Source organism: Nanorana parkeri, unplaced genomic scaffold, assembly GCF_000935625.1.
Source record: "Nanorana parkeri isolate BGI_ZX_2015 unplaced genomic scaffold, ASM93562v1 scaffold305, whole genome shotgun sequence".
NCBI lineage: Eukaryota > Metazoa > Chordata > Amphibia > Anura > Dicroglossidae > Nanorana > Nanorana parkeri.
The window spans coordinates 985,224-995,853 of record NW_017306573.1 but is presented as its reverse complement, the minus strand read 5'-3'; the positions used below and the strand labels follow the sequence as shown (position 1 = coordinate 995,853).

General features: G+C 46.7%; 2 protein-coding genes across 2 annotated transcripts in view; both read left to right on the top strand.

Moving 5' to 3' along the window:
* The window catches only part of LOC108788099 (zinc finger protein 62 homolog), a 949,422-nt gene that overhangs the window by 350,828 nt on the left and 587,964 nt on the right, over positions 1 to 10,630 (top strand). The gene's annotated exons all lie outside the window — the stretch shown is intronic.
* Positions 1 to 10,630, top strand: part of LOC108788076 — a 240,035-nt gene that overhangs the window by 156,004 nt on the left and 73,401 nt on the right. The window contains exons 21-27 of the mRNA XM_018557808.1: positions 1,150 to 1,294; positions 1,548 to 1,638; positions 2,055 to 2,705; positions 5,345 to 5,446; positions 6,110 to 6,223; positions 6,319 to 6,477; positions 6,693 to 7,644. Of these exons, the coding sequence (XP_018413310.1) occupies positions 1,150 to 1,294; positions 1,548 to 1,638; positions 2,055 to 2,705; positions 5,345 to 5,446; positions 6,110 to 6,223; positions 6,319 to 6,477; positions 6,693 to 7,644 (2,214 nt within the window). The remainder of the gene's footprint in view (positions 1 to 1,149; positions 1,295 to 1,547; positions 1,639 to 2,054; positions 2,706 to 5,344; positions 5,447 to 6,109; positions 6,224 to 6,318; positions 6,478 to 6,692; positions 7,645 to 10,630) is intronic.

Sequence of the window (10,630 nt, the reverse complement as noted above, 5' to 3'; positions counted from 1 at the left end):
TCAAGGGGTTAAAAAATAAAGTGTGATACTTACCTCGTCCCTCGCTCCGCCATGCTTCCCCCATCTGTGTGATGGTCCCTCAAAGCTTCTTCTCTAAGCCATTCCTGGTTGACGATCGCATGCAAGTTCAATGGACTGCCCTGTAGAAGATGGCGAGGACCTGACCACAACCCGGAGCATGGCATAGCAATGAACAAGGTAAATACTGCCCTTGCAATGCGGGGCGGACCTGATGGCAAGGTTGTTTTCTGCTTAATTCCCAGAGTTCGGCACCGTCAAGTGTCACCAAGTCAGCGGCGACTCCTGGCGAGCACAGGGATGGCCTTTCCCCAGAATGGTAGGTATTCTTTTTGGGTCTGTAAAGCTGCTCCTCCTGTATCTATGGAGGGGCAGCATGGCCACCCTAGGACAAAAAGTGTGCTAGGACAACAGAACACCACGTCCTCTCCTCAACATCCCCCTGTTCTGTAGTCCACAGCAAGAGATGGAAACAATGCTAACTGACAACAGTGCGGCAGAGGACACAGGAAGTTATTGGCTCACCAGATTTCTGGCAGGATCAACTGGTATATGTTGTATTTATCAAAGAGATATAATAAAGGACTTTTGATGGGATATATACCAGACCAGAAGAAAGGAAATAAGAAAAGTTCACTGCCGCGTTTATATAAACTTTGGGGTTCTACCAGGTGGATGTCGTTCTTATGGCACTCATGCCCCTAGATAGCGCTCATGAGTATTTCCTATTCCCATCAGCGCCATCTAGGGGCTCTAGTGCCATAAGAACGGCATCCACCTGTCTATTTTGAGGTTTCTGATTAAATAGGTGAGGCCAATGGTAGCAATTTTTGGAGACCCACCATGGTGTCAAGCCCAATGGGTGTGGCAAATATGGAGACCCGCTATGGTGTCAAGTTCATGAGTAGTTTCAAGTCCAATAGGCGTAGGAAATATGGAGACCCGCCATGGTGTCAAATCTATGAATGGTTTCAAGTCCAATGGGTGTAGCAAATGTGGAGATCCGCCATGGTTTCAAGTCCATAAATGGCCTTCCGGTGGATTTTTCGCTGTCCTGCTGGACAGTTCCAGAAGGAATGATCCCGTTATATGTATCGGGACTGGAACATTAACTTTGCTTTTTATCTACAGCTGCAAAAGGCCCCTTGAAAGGGATTTCTTCACTCAAGATCAGACCCTCTCTATTGGGTTTTCCATAATGAAGAAGGGCGAGAGTCACATGACTGAGAAGATATTGAACCTCACCTTGGAGATCATGTACCTGCTGACCGGAGAGGTGAGGAGGATTCTGGGAGGTCACATGACATCATTTTTATCTCCATTAATAAGACACAGACCTGACCGGAGGGGTGAGGAGGATTCTGTGAGGTCACATGACATCACTCTTATCTCTATTCATAAAATACAACCTGACCGGAGAGGTGAGGAGGATTCCGGGAGGTCACATGACATCACTCTTATCTCTATTCATAAGACACACACTTGACTGGAGAGGTGACTTCATGTCTCTGAATGGTATTTTTACACAGGATTACATAGTTGTGAAAACATCTGGAGATCATGCAACCCCGAGAAGCCCTCACCATGTACCAGGAGGACGGAACAGGAGCCCTAGCCCCAGCATGGAGCCTCCACTTCCCTCCCTGACAGATGAGAGGAACAATGACAAGAAGATTCTAGAGGTCACCCAGAAGATCATCGAGCTGCTGACAGGAGAGGTGAGCGGTGCCGGGAATTCTGGGACATGATCCAGGGACAGACAAGGGATGTGTCTGGATGGTGACTGTATCATTGTGTGTGTCAGGTTCCTATAAGGTGTCAGGATGTCTCCGTCTATTTCTCCATGGAGGAGTGGGAGTATCTAGAAGAACACAAGGACGTCATGATGGAGGACCACAAGACCATCACATCACCAGGTAAAAAGATATTTTCACTTCGTGTAAAGGAACAAGCAGCATGGAGGGTCCACCTATACCCGCCATCATCAAATCTAAACATGGAAACAGTTTATGTATTCTGTGTTTTTTTTTTTACAGATGGAAATGACATCAGGAAACCATCAGAGGAATGTTCCATTTCATCACCACATTGTGACCCTTTTGATGATTACATCCCCCAAGACTGTCCCATGTCTCCAAATATCCAATCAGGACTGCTTGATGCCGATGGATCTCTTGTTTGCCCGAATCACAAAGACTCTTCTTCTGATGAATTCCATACAGATACCCAAAATCTCCATCCAGAACTTCACAATGTGCCACCAAAGCCCTCTAAACCCAAGAAACCACGCACCCTTACACCAAAGCCTAGATCAAATAAATCCTTTAATCCTCAGAGACTGACCGAGATGGAAATTGTATCAAATGGCCATATGTACAAAGCTCATAAAGCATTCTGGTGCCCGGAATGTGGAAAATGTTTCTCCAAGAAAACCGATCTGATTAAGCACCTAAGGAGTCACACGGGCGAACGGCCGTTTTCTTGCCCCGAGTGCCAGAAAGGTTTTACCCAGAGTTCCCATCTCAACCGGCATCGGAGAATCCACGCCGGGGTGAAGCGATACGCGTGTTCCGAATGCGGAAAGTGCTTTTCGGAAAAGTCCGATGTTGGCCGGCATCAGAAGGTCCATCTGTTGAAGACGCCGTCGCCGTGTTTCGAGCATAATAATGGTTTTACTGTGATAACAAGTATGGCGGACTATATGGGAGACCAGAACAGTCAAGTATAGAAAGCAGTTCGTGGTTACCTAAACTTCTACCTAAATTCTTACCTAAATTTTTACCTACATTTCTTGAGAGAACCTTGAAGGCTCACACGGGTTAAATGAGCTCCTATAATGTGAAAAGGTTCTACAGGAGTTCTTTACATTTTAACATTGCTAAGAGTAAGATGAGGGTTCTGCAGAAAAAACAGAAGTATCTAACGAGGAACTGAGCTGGTCTTCAAAGACCCCATTGCCTGATGCCTGAGCAGCAAGTGGTCATGTCCCCTCGGTGACCGAATGGGAGGTAGCAACTCATACGAGGTCCAAGAAACTGTATTTGCCACAGGTCCTCCATGCATGTTGTCCCACCAACTGGTCATCATACAGAAGGGTCCTTGGCCACCATACCAGGTCAAAATCTTCTCATCAATAGTCGGAGTACCCCCATGGAACTAAGCTTGGTGCTTTCTAGTGAGGTCACAATATTAAAATGAAAAATTCCTACTAACAACTTCCTGAACTGTTAGAGCTTGTTGATCACACAGTTGAGAAGTTGATCACACAGTTGAGAAGACTTCTATGTTTTGTCTGTGCAAAACATGACTTGTACAATATTTTCAAATACTAGTTTTCAATAAACAAAATTCAACATGAATTGGAAGGGGTCTCCTGTGTTGGGTTAAGTGTCCACAAAGAGATGACTGCCTCCAGATCTCAAGTCTCAACATTACGATCTATTCTTAAAGCAAAATTGAATTTAGACCGGCCATTTCACCCTGGCTGTTACCATATAATAAAATGTCCGACACTAAATACCCACCACTCTCCTGTTGTTGGGGACACATCAAATGCCCACCACAGTCCTGTTCTGGAGAACACACCAAATGCCCACCACTGTCCTGTTCTGGAGAACACACCAAATGCCCACCACTGTCCTGTTCTGGAGAACACACCAAATGCCCACCACTGTCCTGTTCTGGAGAACACACCAAATGCCCACCACTGTCCTGTTCTGGAGAACACACAAAATGCCCACCACTGCCCTGTTCTGGAGAACACACCAAATGCCCACCACTGTCCTGTTGTGGGGGACACACCAAATGCCCACCACTGCCCTGTTCTGGAGAACACACCAAATGCCCACCACTGTCCTGTTGTGGGGGACACATCAAATACCCACCACTCTCCTGTTGTCGGGACACACACCAAATTACCACCACTCTCCTGTTGTCGGGACACACACCAAATACCCACCACTCTCCTGTTGTCGGGACACACACCAAATTACCACCACTGTCCTGTTGTGGGGGAATACACCAAATACATATTACTCTCCTGTTGTGGAGACACACACATGAAATACCCTCCACTCTACTGTTGTGGGGGAACACACCAAATACCCACCACTCTGCTTTTGTGGAGACACCTCAAATACCCACCACTCTCCTATTGTGGGGGGGGGACACACCAAATACCCACCAGTCTGAATACCCATCACTCTCCTATTGTGTGTGTGGGGGAAGAAAATACCCACCACATTCCCGTTTTGTTGAACACATCAAATACCCACCACTCTCCTGTTGTGGGGACACAGCAAATGCCCACCACTCTGATTATGTGGGGGACACATTAAATTAGGGTTGCCACCTTTTCTTCCATCGAGAACCCGAACACTCTAGTGACACACAGAAATCTTTTGGGGAGAATGAGTCGTGGTTTACTCAAATGTAAAGACTATTTTAATTGGGTGGCCAGTAACCCCTATCTTAATTTTGGTTGCCCCTGTCTGCCTGTGTCCGGGTTCCAGCTGCCATGAAACCCGGACACAGCATCCAAAACCTGGACTGTCCGGGTGAATCCTGGACAGATGGCAACCCTACATTAAATACCCACCACTCTCCTATTGTGGAGGGACACACACCAATACCCACCACTCCCCTGATGTGGGGGCCCCGGAATTCTACACAGAGAGGTTATTCTTTGAAGTTACATAAAGGAGCAGATGTTCTTCCAACCAGGGTGGACAATGAGAAGAATAAAGGGATAGTGTTTGACTTAAGGTAAGGAACTATGGCAAGCAACTACTGATTGGTTGCCCATAGCAACCAATCAGCTTCTCTCTTTTACTTTCAAAGCTTAATTAAACAAACCGAAAAGAGAGATACTTTTCATTATTTTTTGTATTTAGTATTATTATTTTTTATTTCTGTATTATAAAATTATTTATTTTGCATTATGTATTGTAATGATATAAAATATAATATATATAATTATAAAAATGAATGCTCAGTGTGTGGTTATTACAGCATCAGGAGTGAGGGGGACTCTGGGAAACCTGAACAGCCGCTGAGGATTGTGGGAGTTGTATGTTCCTGCAGTCAGGACTTTCTGGGCAACTCTTTTGGGCTACAACAACATGGCCGCCTATCTGCACTGGAGACATTTCTGTGTGCTGTGTGTGTGTCTTCCTTCTTCCAATCAGTGCTGGAGGGGGGCGGGGTTGTTTTTTTTCCGGTGGGAGTGTTCAGGTGAGAGCTGTGCTGTATGATCAGTGGGGTTCTGGGGCTTTATATGGTTATTATGATATATGATGTGGCTGGTGGGGTGTTGTGTATTGTGTAGACCCTCCATCTGGTGGTCAGAAGGCTGAGCTTCAGAAATGTTGGTCTTCTATATCTGGTGTTCAGGACGCTCACCTTCAGAAATGTTGGTCCTATGTATCTGGTGAGTGAGGAGGCTGATGGCCATAGCTGTGGTATCTGAAGCACAGCTGTTGTGATTTAATTGCCAAGTAGTAACAGTAGTATCAGTCACTATGCTTTGTAGAGGAGGAAGTCACAACTCGGATGTTTTGGGAATGCTTTGAGTAGTAAGGACCACTTGTGAGGCCGTTCATGTGGAAATACAAGTAGGAACCTTGTATTTCCATCAACACGTGAATAATACCTGCGTCCAACGGGCAGTGGGCTGGTGTCAATGGCAGCAGTTTGAGAAGCTTCTGAGATCATTCAGAATTCATTGACAGGAGCATTTGACCTGCAGTTGTCCTCCTTCTAATCTTTATATGGCCTGCAGCTGGTCTCCTTCTGGCCTACATTTGCTCAATTGGTTTAAGGGGTCAAAGAGCATGTATCTCTCCCCTCACCTTCCTCCATATGATAGCAGTGGTGCTTAGTGATTGGGTGTTCAGGCACTCAGCATTGCCACATGGGGTCAGCCCTCAGCCCTGTGTATGCTCTCCAACTTAGAACTTGCAGAGGGCCTCCTCTATTTAAACCTGGAGGGTTTAGGTAACTGCTTACCTGGAGGGCGTTAACTGTCTGTTGATAGTCAGACAAGGGATGTGTTTGGATGGTGACTGTATCATTGTGTGTTTCAGGTTCCTATAAGGTGTCAGGAGGTTGTTGTCTCTCTCCATGAAGGAGTGGGAGTATCTGGAAGAACACAAGGTTCAGTGCAAGGACTCTGTGATGGAGAATCAGCCACCACTCGCATCACCGGGTAAGAGGAGACTTATGGAGGGTCCACCTAATTCTCCTATCATCTGATAAACACGTACAAACAATTAATTCAATTATTGTGTTTGTTTCCTAAAGATGGATCAAGTGACCAGAACCCACCAGACAGATGCCCTAGTCCTGATTCGTGGAACGATGCAGTGGACTTGCGTGAACTTAACATCATTGTTAAAGAAGAGGAGATTGCGATACCAGTGACCGTGAAGGAAGAGGTGGCTTCAGTAGACCTCAGGACTGGTAAGATGATTACTTGGTGAACTCAACAGAAGCCTTGTTAGATGAAAATAAGATAAAGTTGGAGAAGTAGAGAAGGTAATCTTCAGTGATGGCATCCAAAAACGTTGTTTAATATAGCCACAGGTATCTAGTAGATGGCAGGGTTGGCCAAAATTGGGCCACAAAAATTGCAGGGAAACGCAGTTGCATTTACATTCCACCTTGTTTCCCCGCAGATGGACACAAAGAAGAGGACATCTTGGAGGTGTACCTTGCCTCATCTCCAGACTGTAAAACAGAGAACAGTGACATCACTCTGGTCACCCCTCAAGAAGACCAGGTCTCCCCGAATATCCAGATCGTCCTTTGCTCTGCCAGCATTTTGCCCATCCCCACTAACCCCATCGAACTCCCCAGTCCTGTTGCTCCTCCGACTAACTGTAGACGCAAAAAAGTCTTCCCCTGTCCCGACTGCGGGAAGAACCTTAGCCACAAGGCCAATCTTATAGCGCACCGGCGCATTCACACTGGCGAAAAGCCGTTTTGCTGTCCAGACTGCGGGAGGGCCTTCACCCAGAAGTCAGATCTAGCAAGGCATCGAAGGATCCACACAGGAGAAAAGCCGTTCGCGTGTCCGCACTGCGACAGATGTTTCACACAGAAGTCGGACCTGGCCCTACACAAAAACGTTCATGCGGGTGAAAAGCCCTTCCCTTGTTCGGACTGTGGGAAAAAATTCACCCGAAAGTCAGTGCTGATCCGACACAGGAGGATACATACCGACGAGAACCCTTTCCCATGCCCTGAATGTGGAAAATGCTTTGTGCAAAGGTCGGATCTGGTCTACCACCTCCGAATTCACGTCGGTGACAAGCCCTTCTCCTGCGACGAGTGTGGGAAGTCCTTCATCGGCAAGTCCGACCTGGTCACCCACCAGAGAATTCACACCGGTGAGAAGCCTTTTGCCTGCACGGACTGCAGCAAGCGCTTTGCGCACAGGACGATGCTCATCAACCACCAAAGGGTCCACACCGGGGAGCGGCCATTCTTCTGCACGGAGTGTGGCAGGAGCTTCATGCAGAAGGCCAGTCTGATATATCACCAGAGACTCCACAGGGGCGAGAAACCCTTTCCCTGCCCTGATTGCAGCAGGAGTTTTACACAAAAGTCTGATCTTGTCCGACATCAGAGAACTCACAAACAGTAGATAGCTCAACCTCAATGGGTGTGCGGAAAATAGGTCATGGAATAGTATGGGTTTGCTTTCCATGAAGAGTGAATAGTCAGATATGTAAAGCATAGGGCAGAGACCACGTGTGGACGGAGAAGGTGGTCATTTTCTTTGACTCAGCCACTCTACATTCTAGCGTTGTGCGTGGAACCAATGACCTTAAATAGTCCTAAGAGAATCATATGGTTGTAGGGCCCATTTGCTCTCATTTGACCTGTACCAGGACTTCTCTAAGTCACCTATTAACCCATAGTCTCTAAAGTTTGTAGCACATTCACAAGGCCAACGTTATCTCAACATGGCCTGTCCAAGCTTGTCCCACTGGAAAGGCCCAGTTTGGATACTCCAAAAGCTTATTCCATAGCCATAAGTACAGGCCGTTACTTTTGTAGCAAAATCACAAGGCCAACGTTATCTCAACATGGCTTGTCCGAGTGGAAAAGCCCAGTCATATACTTCCAAAGCTCAATCCATAAACATAAGTCCAGCCTGTGAATTTTGTAGCATATTCACAAGGCCAACATTATCTCAACATGGCCTGGCCAGGCTTGTTCCAGTGGAAGAGCCCAGTCATATACTCCCAAAGCCATAAGTCTAGTCTGCAAATTTTGCTGCAAATTCAGAAGGCCATCGTTATCTCTTGATGGCCTGGCCAGGTTTGTTCCAGTGGAAGAGCCCAGTCATATACTCCCAAAGCTCAATCCATAGCCATAAGTCCAGTCTGTGAATTTTGGAGCAAATTCAGAAGGCCAACATTATCTCAACACAGCCTGGCCAGGCTTCTCCCAGTGGAACAGCCCAGTCATATACTCCCAAAGCTCATCCCATAGCCTTGCGTCCAGGTTGTGGATTTTGTAGCGACTTCACAAGGCCAACTTTATCTCAGCATGGGCTGGCCAGGCTTGTCCCAGTGGAAGCAACCAATCATATACTTCCAAAGCTCATCCCATAGCCATAAGTCCAGTCTGTCAATTTTGTAGCAAATTCAGAAGGCCAACGTTTTCTCAATATGGTTTGTCCCAGTGGAAGAGCCCAGTCATATACACCCAAGGCTCATCCCATAGCCATGTGTCCAGTCTGCAAATTTTGTAGCAAATTCACAAGGCCAAGGTTATGTCAACATGGCTTGTCCCAGTGGAAGAGCCTTGTCATATACACCCAAAGCTCATCCCATAAGTCCATGCCATGAGGGCTTTTCCTAAACTCGTATACCCTATTACGTACTCAATAGAACTTCCTCAAACAAAGCATGTCCCACACGTGGAACACCTCCCTGGTGTCCTCCAATTCACAAGACCTACACTACACCCATGAGGCTTGTCTTGAACCGAAGAAGCCATGCGGCCTGTTTGAAACAAGTGCCAGTCCCTACTGCTCAACCTAACCTTCTAAAAATTGGCTATAGACACTTAGAGGCTGGCTTTGCTACATTTATTAGTTCTTACCATGGTAGGACCACTCGCTCTGGGTGAATGACAGATCTGCTTCAGCCAAAGGTGGTCTGTAATCATGTTTTTCCTTCATCGGTGATGGACTTTTTGTACGGTGGACCTAAATTCTTCTAAGAAGGCCTCAGTAAGGCATCACTGTTATGACTTTTAACCATTATACTGTGCTGTGTTTCATAGGTGACAACTGAAAATGATGACATAAGCATCTTCACTGTGTTAAGAGGCAGTTAGACCGTTCATACTGACGCAAGAATGAAAAACGTCTACGGGGAGCTATAATAAAGTTTTCGTAATAAAATCAGACTGGCGAGTCTATGTCTCTGCCCTAACGTATCCAAATTCAGAGGTTAGTCGAATTATCACAGTAGCTCTAGATAGGCAGCACTCCACAAAATGGGGACACCACTTGGAGTGTGAGGGAGACCAAAGGTTGAGGATCCACCTATATGCAGTCTAATGGGAGCACCAAACAAACGTCCAAGGGTACAAGTTTTGGCAATAAAACGCCCCTTTCCTCAGAGCTGCGGAGTTATAAGTGGTAGGTCTTTTGAAATGGTATAATCACCGGGGATAGTTCATGATAATGTGGAAGTTGAAGAACGTCTAGAATCTGCGTGGCTTGGGAACGTTCCTTTTTGGTTCCTCTGTGGGCTTAGTAGGGTCTCCTTGAGATGATACAGCTTGGACATCTGGGAGAACTTCAGAATCGAACTGTTCCACCTTCGGATTGATGGGATTGGTCGCTCCAGAGAACGCGTCTCCACTTCTCTAGAGTCCAGTGGCGGCGTGCTTTACACCACGGCATCCCACGCTTTGCATTGCACTTGGTGATGTAAGGCTTGGATGCAGCTGCTCGGCCATGGAAACCCATTCCATGAAGCTCTCTACGCACTGTTGTTGTGCCAATCTGAAGGCCACACGAAGTTTGGAGGTCTGTAGCTATTGACTCTGCATACAGTTGGCGACTTCTGCGCACTGTGCGCTTCAGCATGCGCTGACCTCGCTCTGTCATGTTATGAGGCCGACCACTTCCTGGCTGAGTTGCTGTTGTTCCCAGTTGCTTCCACTTTGTTATAATACCAGTAACAGGTGAACGCGGAATGTTTATAAGTAAGGAAATGTCACGGAACACCTGAATCCAATGATTTGAAGGGGCGTCCCAATACTTTTGGCAATATATTGTAGATCTGACTGACACACTCATGGAAATGCTACGGCCGGGGACATGCAGTATCTTTGAGAACACTGAATTCAGTCTTGGCCGTTGGTTTTCTGGGAACTCTGACCTGTTTGGAGGCTATGTTAGAAGCTCCGGTTAAGTGTCACCAGTGGACATACAGATGTCAACATAAATCTTGGGGAAACAGGAAGAGTAGCACTGGAACCCTAGGAGGCTGCCCCTATATTTTATGGTGTGGTGGTGTCAGCAGTACAGGAAGTGAGGATCTTGGGGAAGCAGAAATATACTCCCCACGTGTTCTCTGCCCCCCCA